Source organism: Peromyscus leucopus, chromosome 3 (assembly GCF_004664715.2).
Source record: "Peromyscus leucopus breed LL Stock chromosome 3, UCI_PerLeu_2.1, whole genome shotgun sequence".
NCBI classification, from domain to species: domain Eukaryota; kingdom Metazoa; phylum Chordata; class Mammalia; order Rodentia; family Cricetidae; genus Peromyscus; species Peromyscus leucopus.
In genome coordinates this window covers 157,422,252-157,438,924 of record NC_051065.1, presented here as the reverse complement: position 1 = coordinate 157,438,924, position 16,673 = coordinate 157,422,252, and the positions used below count along the sequence as shown (strand labels likewise).

Here is a 16,673-nt window from a genome sequence, read left to right as displayed (position 1 = left end):
TTATTTTGAGACAACATTTCACTAAGTTGCCCAGGTTAGCCTTGAACTCACCTTGTAGCCTAGGCAAGCCTCTAACTTGCCATCCTTCTATCTCAACCTCCTGAGCAGCTGGGATTTTCAGGCCTGTGCCACCATGTATGGCTTTCCACAGATGTTTTCCTGCAGTGCCTTCCGAGTTACTTCTCACATCAGAGCACTGAGGCTGAGTCTAGCCAACCAGTCTTCAAAAGGAGTGAAAATACTGCATGTTCTGCAAATGAGTGAACCTGGACAACAGGATTCTTACGGGGAAAGCCAGCCATGACAGGACAAACATTGTCTGATCCCATTTCTATGAAGTGTCTCGGATCCATCAACAGAGGAACAGAAAGTAGGGAAGAGGTCAGCAGGGTCTCAGGAGAGGACTGAGACCTATTACTTCCTGAGCCCAGCTTATGCTGCCTGTGCAAAGGTTCTGGAAACATGACGACGTTTACATAATATGGCCGGTTACTTCATGCTGCCGAGCCAGACACTTAAAGTCAGCACAACAGAAAAAGGCTGGATGTGCAGATTGTAGTACATTTGGGGGGGGGGCAAGGTCTCATTGTATAGCCCTAGCTGACCAGAACTTGATATGTAGACCCTGCTAGCCTATAATTCAGAGAGATCTACCACTCCTGAATGCTGGCTGGAATTATCATACTTGACCCTTGGCACATTTTAAAAAAAAATCACAGTAACAGCACTAAGTCATTCAGCTAACCACAGTTTGACATTACCTTTTATTTTTATTTTTATTTTTTTTTTTTTTTGGTTTTTCGAGACAGGGTTTCCTCTGTGTAGCTTTGTGCCTTTCCTGGATCTCGCTCTGTAGACCAGGCTGGCCTTGAACTCACAGAGACCCACCTGCCTCTGCTTCCCAAGTGCTCGGATCAAAGATGTTAGTCACTACCTTATTTTTATTTTTCATGTATAGGTATGTGTGGGAGGTGGGGGTTATGTATCTGAGTGCAGGGCCCAGAGAGGTCAGAAGAGGGCGACATATCCCTTGGAGCTGCAGCTATGTGTGGTTGTGAGCTGGCTGCAGTTGGTGCTGGGAACTGAACCTAGGTCCTCTGGATGAGTGGTACCCTTTTATAGTTTTTGTTTTTGAGACAAGGTCTTATCTGGCCCCAGCTGTCCTTGAACTCTTAATTCTCTACCTCCAAAATACTGGAATTATAGTTATATTTTCTTTTCGTTTTTTGGGTGGGTGGGTGGTTTTGAGACAGGGTTCCTGTCCTGGAACTCACTCTGTAGACCAGGCTGGCTTCGAACTCACAGAGATCCGCCTGGCTCTACCTCCTGAGTGCTGGGATTAAAGGCGTGAGCCACCACCGCCCGGCTACATTTTCACTTATAAAAATACTAACTGTGGAAATAGCTAAGGATATGAGTGTGTGCTTAGCATGTGTGTGGCCCTGGGTTCTATCTCCAGCACACAAAAGAAAGTTCACTGGGCATTAACTATGCAAAATTTACTTTTGGGGGTGAAAAAAATGTACTTTTAATCTTAAATTCCCTTCTGCACACCTAATGTAAATCAAGTCACTTAGATAGGTCCCTTCCTAGATGTGGCTGTCATTCTCTGTTAGCCCAGTGCCGACCCAGCCCCTGAGAGAGTTCAGCCCCGGGCAGACAGCTAGGGCCTCTGCCTTCGCTTCTCTCCCACCCTGTCCCCAGCTGTCCCAATCCACTTACTTCACGATACGCTTGGCCCTGTAGCAGTGCAGGTCATAGGAAAGCGAGTATGTGTCATAGAGGGTCGCCTTCACGTTCAGGCAGCCGATGAAGTCCTGAGGGTTCAGCTTGTATAGGTCGAAGGTCACCCGGGCCACGTCGATCTTCTTAGTGGGCTTCTGGGAAAGGGCTTGCTGGGGTCTCTTCTTGTGCTGCAAGAGGAGCCTGTGTGAGCCCGCCTCTGGGACGCCTCCCACGCCCTCACCACCCACCCCTACCCGGGGAGACTGTCACCTGTTCTGACGGGGGCTTCCACTTCTGCCCCTTCTGCAGGACCATGAATACAGTATCTCTTGCTAGGGCTTGGAAGTATTCTTCTGTCTCAACAACCGTGCCGTCTTCCTCCAGCACCAGGGAGAAGGGCTTGTCTTTAAGCTTCAAGATGTCCTGGACCTGGAAGAGAACTTTGGTGACATTTCTGCCATCCCTATGGAGCCACAGCATTGAGGGGCGAGGGCCCCATTAAAGCACCTCAGCTGCCATCCACACATGCAACAGACTGTTTCTGTGGGGGCCCCACTCAGGACCACACACTTCCTAGTACCAATAAAAAGTGTCGTCTAATAACACAGAATGGGAGTGTGGTTTTATTTAGTGAGATATAAGTTACACACCATGAGCTTCACTTTTTGAGGGGGTCGGGGGCAATACTGGGAGTCGAATCTAAGGCCTCAGGCATGCTGAGCAAACTCTGCAACACTGATCTACACCCCCAGCCTTCTTTGTACTTTGTTTGGAGACAGGGTCTTCCTAAGTTGCTTAGGTTGGCCTGGAACTCACTGTGTAGCCCAGGCTGGCCTCCTGGTTAGATCTTCCTGCCTCAGCCTCCCAAGTAACTTGGGTTACAGGCCTATACCACCAGTCCAGTTGAACTTTACTTTGGTGGGGATGATGTTTTGTTTGTTTTGTTTTAAGACAAGGTCTTACTATGTCGCCCTGGCTGGCCTGGAACTTGTTATGCAAACCAGGCTGGCCTCAAACTCACAGAGATCTGTCTGCCTCTGTTTCCCAAGTGTTGGGATTAAAGGCATACACCCACACCACACACTATTTTAAAATTTTATTTTTAATTATGGGTATATGCATGTATGTGGGTGGGACTGTACACCTGCCCACAGTGTCTATGTTATGCCCTGGAGCTAGAGTTACAGGCAATTGTGAGCAGCCCAGTGTGGGTGCTCAGAACTGAACCTGGGTCCTTTACAGGAGCAATGCATGATGCTCTTAACATCTAGGTGGTGACCTGTCTAGCCCCAACCTGCACTATTTAAAAGAATACAGTTCAGTCAAGTTTGATGAATGGTGTACACTGGTAATCCTAGTATTCAGAAGGCAGAGACGGGGATTTCAGCAAGCTCAAGGCTAGCCTGGTCTGTACATAAACAGAGGCCAGCCAGGACTGCACATTGAGACTCTCTCTCTCCAGGCAAAGTAGGGAGAGTGGGGAGAAAGGAAGGAAAAAAGTATCCAATTCAATGTTGAGTTGAAGCCTGTCCCCCTGACTCAGTCTGGGGTAATTTGAACAACAATAACAATCTGTTATTATCATTATATCCCATTAAAATATGACTGCCTGGTGTTCCGGGGTAGTGGTGCATGCCTTTAGTACCAGCACTTGGGGACAGAGGCAGGCAGATCTCTGAGTTCAAGGATAGCCAGGTCTACAGAGTGAGTTCCAGGAGGACAGTCAGGGCTACACAGAGAAATCCTATCTCAAAAACACCCCCCAAAATATGATGTCTTTTGGTATCAATAAATTAGTAAATTTAAAGCCTGAGGCAGAATTGTATGTTTGCTTGGTATAGAATACATCTTAGAAAACAGTTAATATAAGGAAAATAAAAAAAAATTGAAGTTAAAAACAGCTAACACACTGAGAAAAATAAAAATATTACACAGGGAAGCCCGACTGTGCAAACCTATTCAGATAATCAAGTTAAATGAAACATGAGAATAAAAGGTATATATGTTTGTAAGCATAATTCTTTTAACGATTTATTTATTTATTATGTATACAGTGTTCTGTCTGCATATACACCTGCACGCCAGAAGAGGGCACCCAATCTCATTACGGATGGTTGAGAGCCACCATGTGGTTGCTGGGAATTGAACTCAGGACCTCTGGAAGAGCTGCCAGTGTTCTTAACCTCTCAGCCATCTCTCCAGCCCCCAAGCATACTTCTTTATCTTCTTTCTTTCTGTGTTTATTTGTGGTGTGAGGGATTGAGCTGAGGTTTGTGCTAGGAAAAATATTCTTCTGACTAAGCTACATCCCCAGGTGTCAACTTAAAATATGTGTGTGTGTGTGTGTGTGTATAATATATATTTACATATTGGGTTTTGTTTTGTTTTTTTGAGACAGGGCTTCTCTGTGTAGCTTTTGGAGTCTGTTCTGGAACTTGCTCTGTAGACCAGGCTGGCCTCCAACTCACAGAGATCCTCCTGCCTCTGCCTCCCAAGTGCTGGGATTAAAGGCGTTCACCACAACTGCCCCGCCTCTTCAAAATACTTTTTAAGCATTTATTTTACATGTATTAGTGTTTTGTCTGCATGTATGTGTGCGCACCATATGCATTCAGAGCCCTTGGAAGCCAAAAGAGGGCATTGGATCCCCAGAAACCAGGCCATGTGAGAGCTGGGAACTGAGCCTCTGTCTTCTGGAAGTGCTTTTAACCACTGAGCCATGTCTCTAGCCCCAATAACTTATTTGTAATCTTGTTCCTGCCAAAGCTATATAGCATGAACTGAAGAAACGGTCTTTCAAAACTGAGGGACAGGGAATAAAATCACTGGCTCGCCACCTTCAAGAGCCAGCTGGAGGGCTCAGCAGGGAAGGGTGCGTGCAGTGCACACTTTAGCATTTGAGTTCAATGCCTGGAGGCCACAGCAGGAGAGAGCTGGCTCCCGAAAGTTGCCCTCTGACCTCCACATGTACCCCGTGACATGGGCATGCCAGTACTCCTACATCATACACTTGCAGTCGCAGTTTTAAAATATCAAGTAAAACTGTCCAGATTTGGGGGACATCAGCAGTGCCCCAATGGGTCTCAAGCTGAGCTTTGCTGATGTTACATTGTTTTCTCACTCTGGTAGCTGAGGAGCCTTAAAGAGACGATCAGTGGATAATCATTACAAAAACTAAAATTTAAACCCCTCCAAGGCTTTCTGTTGCTCTCTGAAATGAACTGTTACTTGGCAACCACATCTATCTTCTCCCCTCCACACCTTTCTGCTGCCAGATGTGGAGTCAAAGTCCAGAAATCTCACCTCGCAGGTTAAGTCAGCAGACGTCCTCAAGCCCCGGTAGGAAGAGTCCCTTCTGACGGTATTGCAGAGATGGAGTCTCTCTGTTGTTCCCTGTGTCCCCTGGCAACAGAACCCTGACTAGAAGTTTCTATAGTTCTACAGCTCAAAGGCTCTCCTGAAGTACCCACTGAAAAGGAGAGCCCCCAGCCTGAGCCATGACCCAGTCTCTGGGGATGAGGATGAGGGGCGTGAAGTGTCGGAATTGGTTATAAGAACACCCTAAAGATGGAAGTGGTCCCCAGAGCTCAGAGCAAAGAGGGGACCAGTCCTTTTGATTCAAGGCAGACTCAGCCACAGACCTCCCAGGAGACAACAAACCGACTCCTAGGAAGAACAGAGCGAGATGGAACCTCCACCTCCAAGGTTAAGTCCGCTAAGCTCTCTGCCTGCTAAATTGACTCTGACACCTGAAAACCTAATCCAAATGTTTGGCTTGTGTGGGGCACCTGGGCCCACAGGGGCAGGGGTTCCAGCCCCATGCAGCTGATACGAATGGGCCAGAGAGGCCTGAGCCCACAGGACAGATAGAAGCAAAATTAGAAGAGGCTGTAGGAGGGGGCGGGGGAGAAAGGATGAGAACTGGGTCCTGCTCTTAGTACTTAGTGCTTCTGTTAGAACAGGAGCTGGCTGCCCTGGGTTTCCACTAATGGGAGCGTACTAATTTTCCAAACAAAGGCTTTTCCTGGAAGTTGCAGCCTGGGAGACACAAGCAGGGAGACTTGAGTGGGGGCGGTTAGGAGATGCAGACCGGAAGCACTGAAATCCTGTTTCCTCAATTTCTGAAACCTCTACAAGGTTGTTTTTATGTTGTTTAGTTTTATTGTGTGTATGTGGGGGGGGGGGGGGGGGGGAGGCGGTGTTTAAGTCTGGGTCTTGTTATGTAGCCCTAACTGGGCAAGAACTCCCTATGTACAGACCAGGCTGACCTCAAACTCGTGGTCCTCCGGCTTCTCCTCCGTGCACCGCCATACTCAGCCTTGCTTTTAATTTCTTTTGAGACATAGTCTTTGTATAGGTCAGAGTATCCTGGAACTCACTTAAGTAGCCCAGGCTGGCCTCAAACCTGAACTCTTCCAACCCCAGTCTCCCAAGTCCTGGACTCCCGGGAAGGAGGCACGATGCCTGGCTCATTTCTCCAAGTGTAAGAGATGCTGACTGGGTAAAGGGAAGGAAGGGCCTTTCAGCCAGAAAATAACCACCCACCCACTGTTAGTGTGTAAGATGGCGATGTCCTGCTCTCCTCCTGTCGCTTGACCATGTCACTTACCCACCACACACACAGCTCCCCAGGCAGGCGGCAATGCCAACCCTCCAGCTCTGACACCACAAAGAACCTTTCACCGCTTAAAAAAAGTCCCATGCACGCGCATGCGCACAGAATTCCAGCTCAGGGACCTGGAAGACTGAGGCAGCTGGCAGGGTCAACTCTCAGCCAAGGCCTGGAGAGAGTCTTTGCAGGGTACGGCCAGATGCCTTACCTTGCCCAGGAGGTCCTCCAGGCTGTGAGCCATGATGCCTTTGCGAACCTTCCGATCTGCCGTGCTAACTCGACAGGGCCTCGCCCTGGGGGCTTTCCGGCTGGGCTTAGACACCAGCTGTTGGGTGACCACGGCAGTGCTCACTGCCACATGCCTGCGGACATCAGTTTGAACATCAGATGATGACCTGCCTGCAGCCACCAGGTCCACCCACACCTGTCTGCTGAGTTCACGTCTGACCCTTCCAACCCATCATGGCTGCTCCAGGTGGCCTTCACAAAGCCCGTCAGAAGATTCATCTCCGATTTGGGTGGGCAGGAAAATCAGCCGGGATCTTGCTTGAATCAGACCCACTTCCGTGCCTCTGAGAGGAGCCCAAGGGATTGCGTGTCTAACAAGTCCCCAGGCCGGGTCAGTGTGGCTTGGACCGGCCGCATTCCCCTGTGGCTGGCTCTGCTTTTGTGGCCTTCTTCACCTTGTCTGTGAATTGGGGAGAAATGGAGGGGTGGGGGCAGCCTACTGAGTATTTGGGGGACTCTAAAGTCCACAAAGTAAAAAGAAAGGAGTGGAGGGAATCTGGGTCTGGGATTTTCCGGGCTCCAATTCAAAGTTTGTCTCTGCTACAGATTTGCTAGGGGACAGAATACCCAGCCAGTGACTCAGTTTCCCCATCTATTGACTTGGCATAATGGCCCCCACTTCCCAGAGTACAAGTGAGGCTCCTGGGAGATCAGAAATGGAGCACCCAGTGCCAAGTCTGGCCCTTTCTGCTCCAGATGTGATGGGAACTGTGGCAGCGGTGGCAGAGAGAGAGAAAGATGGGGACTTGTCCAGACCGCAAGATCGTGGGTACCACTCTAGGCCTCCTGAATCCGGTCTGTGGGGCTCTACTGTAGGATTTTGTTTGTTTTATTTTAATGGGTTCTTTGCTTATTTATTTTTGAGATAGCATCTCAATATGTAGCCCTGGAACTAACTTTTTCCCTCTCTTCTCTTCTCTCTTCTCTTCTCTTCTCTTCTCTTCTCTTCTCTTCTCTTCTCTTCTCTCCTCTTCTCTCCTCTCCTCTCCTCTCCTCTCCTCTCCTCTCCTCTCCTCTCCTCTCCTCTCTTCTTCCTCTCTTCTTCTCTTTTCTCTTCTGTTCTCTTCTCCTCTTCTCTTCTCTTCTTCTTCTTCTTCTTTCTTTCTCTCTCTCTCTCTCTCTCTCTCTCTCTCTCTCTCTCTCTCTCTCTCTCTGGACCTGGAACTTTCTATGCAAACCAGACTGTCCTCAAACTCACAGGCCTCTGCTCCCCAAGTGCCAGGATTCAAACTGCGTGTCACCATGCCTGGCCATATCTGTGTTTCAGATAGAGATGACATGATTTTTTTTTTTTTTTTAAATCTTTTTTAGATAGGATGGCCTATGTAGCCCTGACTGACTTGGAACTTGCTGTATCCACTACAGGCTGGCCTTGAACTCACCAGGATCTGCCTGTCTCTGCCTCCTGAGTGCTAGCTAGGATTAAAAGCATGTACCACCACATCCAGCCCCTATATGGTTTTTATACCTAGTAAAGTTTTCAAAGTTCTAACAGATGGCTCCCCAGGTTCCCCCTGCCTTTCTATCCCTGGCTGTCCTTACCTGGACAGTGACTTGGGGTACAGAAGGCTGAGAGACTTCATGGCATAGTCCATCCTTGTCAGCTGGATTGTGTTGGACCTGGATCGGAGGCAGAAACCTACCCGGTTAGAGCGTGAAGGGAGGGAGTGGTCTCTCTCTCTCTTTCTTTCTTTCTTTGACCCAATGCATCCCACCCCCACATAACAGCCCTCCGCCCAGTCTCTCATCCTACCTTCATCTCCCCAAACCTATACCGACTACAACTGGGCCAGCGTCGACCCTCCCACCCCCCATTCCGCAGCTGCTCCCAGCCCCGGCACAACTCACTCCATGTTTCTCTGCCCCAAGCTCTGGCAACACTGAGCTGAGGAGCCCAGCTCCGGGCTGAAGAGGCCCTCACTGATTTGTTTCTGTCCCTGGGGACAGAGTCCACGTTGTGTTGGCAGGAGGTGAGTCACACCACCTCGTGCTGTGAGAGACCTGAGAGTCACCTATTGTCCAGAAACTCCACAGGCAGCCAGACCTTGGAGAGCCTGCTCTAACCATGGACCCTTGAGCAATAAAGCCCTCCTGAGGCTTAGCGCCGGCCAAGAGAACTTGTTAAAGGCCGCCGAGGTTTGTGCTCACCAGTACCGTAGCTGTCACCCACACGGAGCCCTTGGCGCCATGACTAGTGTGACAGAGGAGCTGACTCGGCACGTCTATGGAACCTTAACTAATCTAGTTAGATAACTCCACTGGTTCGTGACACCGAGTCCCCACGTCGGGCATCACAGCTCTAGCGGGTAGTACTGGGCTCATGTGCCTCTGCTTTGCCTCCTGTATTGCTTTCTCTGGTTCTTGCCCGCTGAGCTGCAGATCCGCCCACAGACAATCTCTTCTACCTGCAATGCTTGTCTCAAACTCAGAGCTCAACAGAAGCCAGCTAGAAGCCCCAGCTTCCCGCTGCTAACTCAGGAAAGCCTTTTCTGGTTGCTCACAGAATGACCCCTCCGCCCTGCCCTTCTCTGTCCATTTCTGCTGTCCCTCCTGGGTCCCTGCTGTCCCTGTTTTCAGCCCTCATCACAGGGAGCGGGTCTGAACACCAGGACTGGGCAGGCATGGAGAACTACCTCCTCAGTCAGGTAAAATCATTCTTCCCTTCTGATAACTCGGGCTCTCCCCAGGCCAGCCCGACAGAGCTGGAGTCCCCTCACCCCCACTTAATGCTGCCCAAGCACTCTTGTTTCAACCCTGTTTCTTATACCCCACCCCTCACATAGCTCCACCAAATCCACCACACCTGCTCTCTAGTAGCCAAATACCCCAGTTCCTCTCCTCCCCCTCACCTCCTAGCCTCCTGGCAATCCCGCGTGGCCAGGCACAGCCCAGGCCTCCCTCCATTTTATGTCCATCTCCCGTGAAGCCACTCCCCTGGCCCCCAGCCCCAGCTGGGGAAAAGAGCATAGGGAGTGAGCTTGAAACTCTCCCCCAGGGATTTCAAGCCAGACTCACTTCCAGAAAGCCCCGAAAGGGGGAAGAAGGCATGTTTCGAAAGCTCTGGAAGGAAGAGTTACTGCCCAGGACATGGTACCAGGCAAGAGGGCACAGAAAGCAACAGATGTGGGCTGTGGTCTGAGTTCCACCCCCCACAGGCTGCTTGTGCTCACATGAGTGAGTTGCCTTCAGTCAGCCCTGGATTTTCCTCTCTGCATAAGGAATAACGCTCCTGTTGAAGCCACATACAGTGACTCAGAGCTGTTATCTCAGCACTTCATAGACTGAGGCATAAAGAGGGCCCTGAGACCTGGAGAGATGGCTCAGTGGTTAAGAGCACTTGACTGCTCTTCCAGAGGACCTGAGTTCCATTCCAACAAATGCACATTAGTTCACAACCATCTGTAATGGGATCAGATTCCTTCTTCTGGTGTATACATAAAATACATGAATAAATCTTTAAAAGAAAAAGAACACTGGCTGCTAAAAAGAAAAAAGGGGTGGGGGAAGAGCCGGGCAGTGGTGGCGCACGCCTTTAATCCCAGCACTCGGGAGGCAGAGGCAGGCGGATCTCTGTGAGTTCGAGGCCAGCCTGGTCTACAGAGCGAGATTCAGGACAGGCACCAAAACTACACTGAGAAACCCTATCTCAAAAAACAAAAAAACAAAACAGCAAAAAAAAAAAAAAAAAAAAAAAAAAAAAAGGGGAGGGGGGAGGGCCATGAGTTTGAAGCTAGCCTGGGCTATAGAGTAAGGTCCTGTCTCAAAATCAAAAATATATACATAATGAAAACTTTTGCAACTTAGGCACTCAATAGATAGAATTGGTTGTTATTGATAAAATATTATCTGTAATTAGTAGAAGCAGAGATTAGGACAAGGTAAACTATGTGATATTAAAATAAAATATCTTGCCAGGAGTGGTAGGTCATGCCTATTATGCCTACAATCATGCCTAGCACTTGAGAAGCCAAGGCAGGAAGACTGCTGTGAATGAGACCAGCCTGGGTTGCAGGGAGCTTATGGACCAGCCTGGGCTACAGGGAGCTTATGATGTGCCATCCTGGACTACAGGGTGGGAAATCACAAATCTTGGGTCTAGTGAAGTACAGGCCTCAAGAGACAGTGGCAGGAGGATCATCTCCAATTCAAGACAAGCCTGAGCTATAGAGTCTCAGAAAAAATTAGAGTATAAGATCTATGATCTATTGCTATAAACACTACAACTAAAAAAGTAAAAAGGCCAGCAAGATGACCCAGTGGAAAGGGCACTTACTGTCAAACCTGACAGCCTGAAATTGGTCCCGAGGACCCCCACGGTAGAAAGAGAAACTGACTCCCATTGGTTGTCCTTGCATGAACCAACACACACACACACACACACACACACACACACACACACACACACACACACACAAATGTCCACATCAAAACTCTACAAAAACCATTCACATTATGTCTAGCGTTGGAGAGATGTCCCAGTGGTCAAGAGCACTGGCTTCTCTTCCAGAGGATCCAGGTTCTGTTTCCAGCACCCATAAGGCAATTCGCAGTGGTTTACATCTCTAGTTCCCGGGGATCTGGCGCTCTCTTTAGGCCTCCGTGAGCACTGCATACAGGTGGTGCCAAGGCTTACATGGAGGCAAAACACTATGTAAGGAAAAATAAATCTTCAAGAAGCCTGACAATCAGAGAGGCAGGAAAGGACATTTGTTCAGTGTGGCCACACCAGGAAAAGTGAGAGGAGCCGCCTCTTCAGCCCTGTTTTTGGGATGTGGATGGTAGCTCAAGGATTTCACACAACAACAACAACAAAACAGGACATCTGGAGATGGCGGCACATGACTTTAATCCCAGAGCTTGGGAGACAGAGGCAGGGGAATCTCTGTGAGTTCGATGCCAGCCAGAATGACATGGTGGATTCCAGGCTAACCAAAACTACAAAATAAGACACTATCTCAAAAATTAAAAATGAGGGACAATAAATATGCGTAGCCAAGCAGTCTTGCTCAAACAATTGTAATCGACTGCTACCTCCAGTCTGGGGTATGGGTCCTGCAGTTGCTAGGTGGAGAATTGCCTCCCAGACTGCTCCTGGATCTTTCGACAAGCTGAAAAGGAGAACTGACTCAAGAAGAGATCAGAGAAGAGGGGCCGAATCAGAATGAGGATTGTGTCTTCAGGTTTAGGGCAACCACTGGAGACTTCTAGGCACTGCTATGGTGGTTTGGAACAGGATGTGGGAAGAGCTTATTGCTGGCAATCTGTAATGTCCCTTTAAATCCTTTTTTTTATCTATTATCTTTTAAAGGAATTTTTATTTTGTGTATAAATACATGCGTAGATGTATGTTCACCACTTGCATGCAGTGCCTATGGAGGCCAGAAGAGGGCGACACCCCCTGGAACCAGAACTGCTGTATGGTGCGGAGAACTGAGCTTCCTTCCTTTATAAGAGAAGCACATGCTGCTAACCACTGAGCCGTCTCTCCAGCCCACCCCCTTTTATGTGTGTATGTATGTATGTATGTATGTATGTATGTATGTATGTATGTGGGCATGTGTGGAGGTCAGAGGACAGTTTGCTGGACTTGTGTCTCTCCTTCCACCCTGTGGGTCCTAGGGATAAAACCCAGGCTGGTAGCATGTCCCTGTACATAGAGCCGTCTCCTGGGCTTTATTCCAATAAACCTTGAAAATGTCTTATTTACCACTGGTATCTTCATCCTTAAAGGGGAAGGACAGAGCTCCAGATACAATGAGTGAAAATTGGCCTTTTATTATCAGTCTTTAAGATGAGTATTTAAAAATTTTTGTTTATGGGCTGGAGAGGTGGCTCAGTGGTTAAGAGCACCGACTGCTCTTCTGGAGGACCTGGGTTCAATTTCCAGCACCCACATGGCAGCTCACAACTGTCTGTAACTCCAAGATATGACACCTTCACACAGACATACATGCAGGCAAACAAATAAATAAATAAATAAGTAAATAAAAATAAATAATTTTAAAAAAATTTGTTTCAGATTTTTTTTTTTAAAGGCAGGGTTTCTTTGTGTAGCCTAGGTTGTTCTGGAACTTGATTTGTAGACCAGGCTGGATTAGAGACCCACCTGCCTCTGCCTCCCAGAGTGCTGGGACCAAAGGCATGTGCCACCATGCCTGACTAAGACGAGTACTTTTAAAATGCCTAAGACGTGTACAGTCACAGTTGGTTGGGAAGCTGATTCAGACCTTAAGATAGCAAAGGGGTAGAGGTGTCCATGCAACACGAAGACAGAGATGCCCAGCTTTTCACTGTCCTTTAGTCATGTGGCCGGCCTCTGCAGGTCCAAGTGAGGAGTCACTGACTCTCACGGTATGGCATTCTTTAGAGCTAAGCCAATCCCTGCAAGAGGCAACACTCACCACTGAGCATTTGTGGTGTGTCACCCTGGAGGCCGATAACACAGAAGAAAGCAAGACAGCTTTAGGCCACCTGGAGGAGCTGGACCAGAGACCAGCTGGAGGCGGAGTGCTGATGTGCACCTCTCATCCTGAGCCCCTGGAGGCTGTCAGCCTGGGCCACACAGTCAGAGATCCTGCCTCAAAAAAACTTTTTTTTTTCCGGCTGCTTGGTGGTGGTGGCACACACACTTTAGTCCCAGCACTCAGGAGGCAGGGCCAGCCTGGTCGAAGGGTAGGTTTCAGGACAGCCAATGCTACACAGAGAGACCCTGTCTTGAGACAAGGTCTCAAAAAAAAAAAAAAAAAAAAAAAAAAAAAAAAAAAAAAAAAAAAAAAAAAAAAACCAGAAAAGTTTTTTGTTTGTTGTTTCATTTTGTTAGTTTTCTAATAATGTACTGGGAAGAAAACTTGAGAGGCAGAGGCTGGCCGATTGCATTGAGTTTAAGGGCGCCCTGCCCTGCGCAGTGAGTTGCAGGGCAGTGTGGACTGCAGAGTAAGACCTTGACTTTCAAAAGCACAAGGGCCATCAAAATGGCTCACTGGGTACTCAAAAACTTGATGGCCTGAGTTCAGTCCTTGGGACCTACATAATGGAAGAACTGACCCTGAGTCACGTTCTGACCTTCACACATGCCGTGTGTGTGTGTGTGTGTGTGTGTGTGTGTGTGTGTGTGTGTGTGTGTGTATCACACACTAAATAGTATAAAAGATTAAAAAAACCACAAGCAAGAACAAAACCAATGTGGTATGATAACCAATGTCTGGAGAGCTAACAGGTCTGTGGACCTAGAGAAGTAGAGAAGATAATGTAATGTCCTGAGGGGAATCAGGGAACCTGTCAGAGCATAAAGAAAGCTACGTAGGCCTGTTATTCCTTCACTTGGGAGGTGGTGGAGGCAGGAGGATCAGGATCCTGTTCAAGGTCATCTCATCTACATAGTAAGTGAGTCCAGGTCTAGCCTGGGTTACATGAGACCCTGTCTCAAAAGAAAAAAAAAAAGGAAACATGGTATAACAGATTTGAGATTGAAACACAAAAATAGCTCAACCCTCAGGCAGACAGCAGAACCAGGGGAAAAGTCCACGGAAGCAGTTCCGAAAGGAAGTTCCAGGGGAGAGGTCAGGCCCCTTCCCTCTACAGTCACGCCCCGTTTAGTAAACATTCCATGTGTACTTGATGTCTCTAGATAGATAGGCCTGGGGATGACTCATGGAGGCTGACACACTAAGTTTATCACAGGACGCACAGGGAGAAAAAGGCAGGAAAAACAGGCCTAATGCCATGGACTGCCTGCCTGAGGGGGTTCTTCACAGGGCTTTGGAGAAGAGCCTCTGGGTCTCACTGAAATTCATCTCTCAAGAACCACTCCTCAGATGTTTACACACTGTCAGGCACTTTGAGCTGCAGGGACGCCGAGGACTCAGTTCTGGTCCCTGCCTCTGGATTCACATTTGGAGGAAGGAAGTCACACCGGGTAGAGCTCTCAACTCCCGCACTGGGTGGGAATCTCCCAAGATGCCTTGGAGTAGAGACACACTGTGGGGATGACGGAACACTGCAAGGGAAAGACGAAACAGAAGCTTGAAAAGAGCCCTCAATCCCAGCACTTGGAAGACAGAGGCAGGCAATTTCTGTGAGCTGGAGGCCAGCCTGGGCTACATAATACGTAAATAAGTACCAGGCCACCAACCATGGTTATGTAGAGAGCTGTCTCTCTAAAAAAAGAAAAGAAAGAAAGGAAGAAAAATAAAGAAGAAAGGAAAAAGCTCAGCAGGGGCTGGAGAGACGCCCCACATGGCACACATACATTCATGCAGACAAAACACTCATATACAATTTTTTTTTTTTTTTTTAAAGAGACAGGGTTTCTCTCTGTAGCCCTGACTGTCCTAGAACTCACGGATCTACCTGACGCAGCCCCCGACTGCTGGGACTAAAGGGCTGCACCACCACCACCTGGCTTAATAAATGCTTTTTTTAAAAAGCTTGATACATTCAACTATTCTTCATGGGGGGAAGGAGAGATGGCTGAGCAATTGTTGTTCTTCCAAAGAACTGGAGTTAGACTCTCAGCACCCACTTAAGGAGGCTCATGACCATTTGTAACTCCAGCTCAACCTCTTCTGGCTTCCACAGGTACCCACACACATGTCCCCATACACACACACACACACACCTCACACACGTCTGTTCTTCATGCTAACATTGTGACACTCTGAGCAAAATCAGAGACACAAGAGTCAGGTACAGTGGCACATGCCTTAGTCCCGACTTTGAGAGGCTAAAGAGAATCAAACAGGAATTGGACATTTGGACAGCATCAAGAGAAATTGCCTTTGAACATATGAAATGATAGCATCACAGAAATAGAATTGCAATTTAAACCAGGTATGTGACTCCTCCTCCAGAAAATAGAGGGTTGGAGAAATGACTCAGTGGTTAAGAACACCTGCTGTTTTTGCAAAGGACCTAGGTTATTTTGTTTTGTTGAGACAGGGTAACTCTGGCTGTCCTGGAATTCACTATGTAGACCAGGCTAGCCCGGCATGTATGTCTGTGCACCAGATGCATGCCGGGCATTAGAGGCTGCCAGAAGAGAGTGTCAGATCCTCTGGAACTGGAGTTATAGGTGGTTGTGAGCTGCTATGTGGGTGCTGGGAATTGTACTTGGTCCTCTGGAAGAACAGCCAGTGCTCTTAACTGCTGGGCAATCTCTCTAGCCCCTGATACCTGCTTTTAAGGAATTTGCATTTTTGTTTTGTGTTAATACATGTCAGAGAAATTTTCCAGATCAGTAAGAAACACCATCCTTACTATTTCTTCCTGCAGCTTCTCAGCGATATTTTAACTCAAAGATCTTCCTCATCCAGCTCTCAAGCCGCTGGATTGTTTCTTGCTTCTGCTACTGACATAGTTTTCATCTTGATCGCCTTCTCCAGCCCATTCTCCATACAGCAACTAGATATGTGTACACAAATGACAGGTAGGTAGATGATAGATAGATAGATGGTGGATGATGACCGATATTTCACTATGTTGCCTAGGTTGACCTCAAACTCACGCTTCAGCTTCCCAAATGATGTGACTACAGGCATCACTATTATTCCCAGCACAACAATTTATTTGTCTTTTTAAAATTTTGATTACTCTTTTTTTCTTTTTTTGGCTTTTTGAGACAGGGTTTCTCTGTGTAGCTTTGCGCCTTTCCTGGAACTCACTCTGTAGCCCAGCCTGGCCTTAAACTCACAGAGATCTGCCTGCCCCTGCCTCCCAAGTGCTGGGATTAAAGACATGCACCACCACCGCCCGGCTATAAATTTTTTTGTGTGTATGGGTGTTTGGCCTGCATGTAGGTTTGTGTACTATATATGTGCAGTACTCACCTAGGCCAGAAGAAAGTGCCAGAGACTCTGGAATTGGAGTTTCAGTCCACTGTGAGCTGCCATGTGGGTGTTAAGAGCCAAACCCCAAAGGGCTGGAGAAGGATCAGTGGTTAAGAGTGATTGTTCTTGCAGAGGACCCAGTTTCGATTCCCCAAACCCACATGGTAGCTCAGAACAAGAACTCCAGCTCCAGAGGATTTGACAACCTCTCCTGGCCTCCTCTG

General features: G+C 48.0%; 1 protein-coding gene across 2 annotated transcripts in view; it reads right to left on the bottom strand.

Annotated features, from left to right (window-relative positions):
• Positions 1 to 9,562, bottom strand: part of Cidec (cell death inducing DFFA like effector c) — a 13,806-nt gene extending 4,244 nt beyond the window's left edge. The window contains exons 1-5 of one of the 2 annotated variants that reach the window (XM_037204270.1): positions 9,475 to 9,562; positions 8,168 to 8,245; positions 6,546 to 6,699; positions 1,996 to 2,154; positions 1,723 to 1,913 (exon numbers count right to left, since the gene is read on the bottom strand). In XM_037204270.1, coding sequence (XP_037060165.1) covers positions 1,723 to 1,913; positions 1,996 to 2,154; positions 6,546 to 6,699; positions 8,168 to 8,220 — 557 coding nt within the window. In that variant the 5' untranslated portion in view covers positions 8,221 to 8,245; positions 9,475 to 9,562. Of the gene's footprint in view, positions 1 to 1,722; positions 1,914 to 1,995; positions 2,155 to 6,545; positions 6,700 to 8,167; positions 8,246 to 8,473; positions 8,584 to 9,474 lie in introns of those variants that run through there. The other variant, XM_028864078.2, reaches the window with a different exon arrangement.
• Positions 9,563 to 16,673: the final 7,111 nt, after the last annotated feature.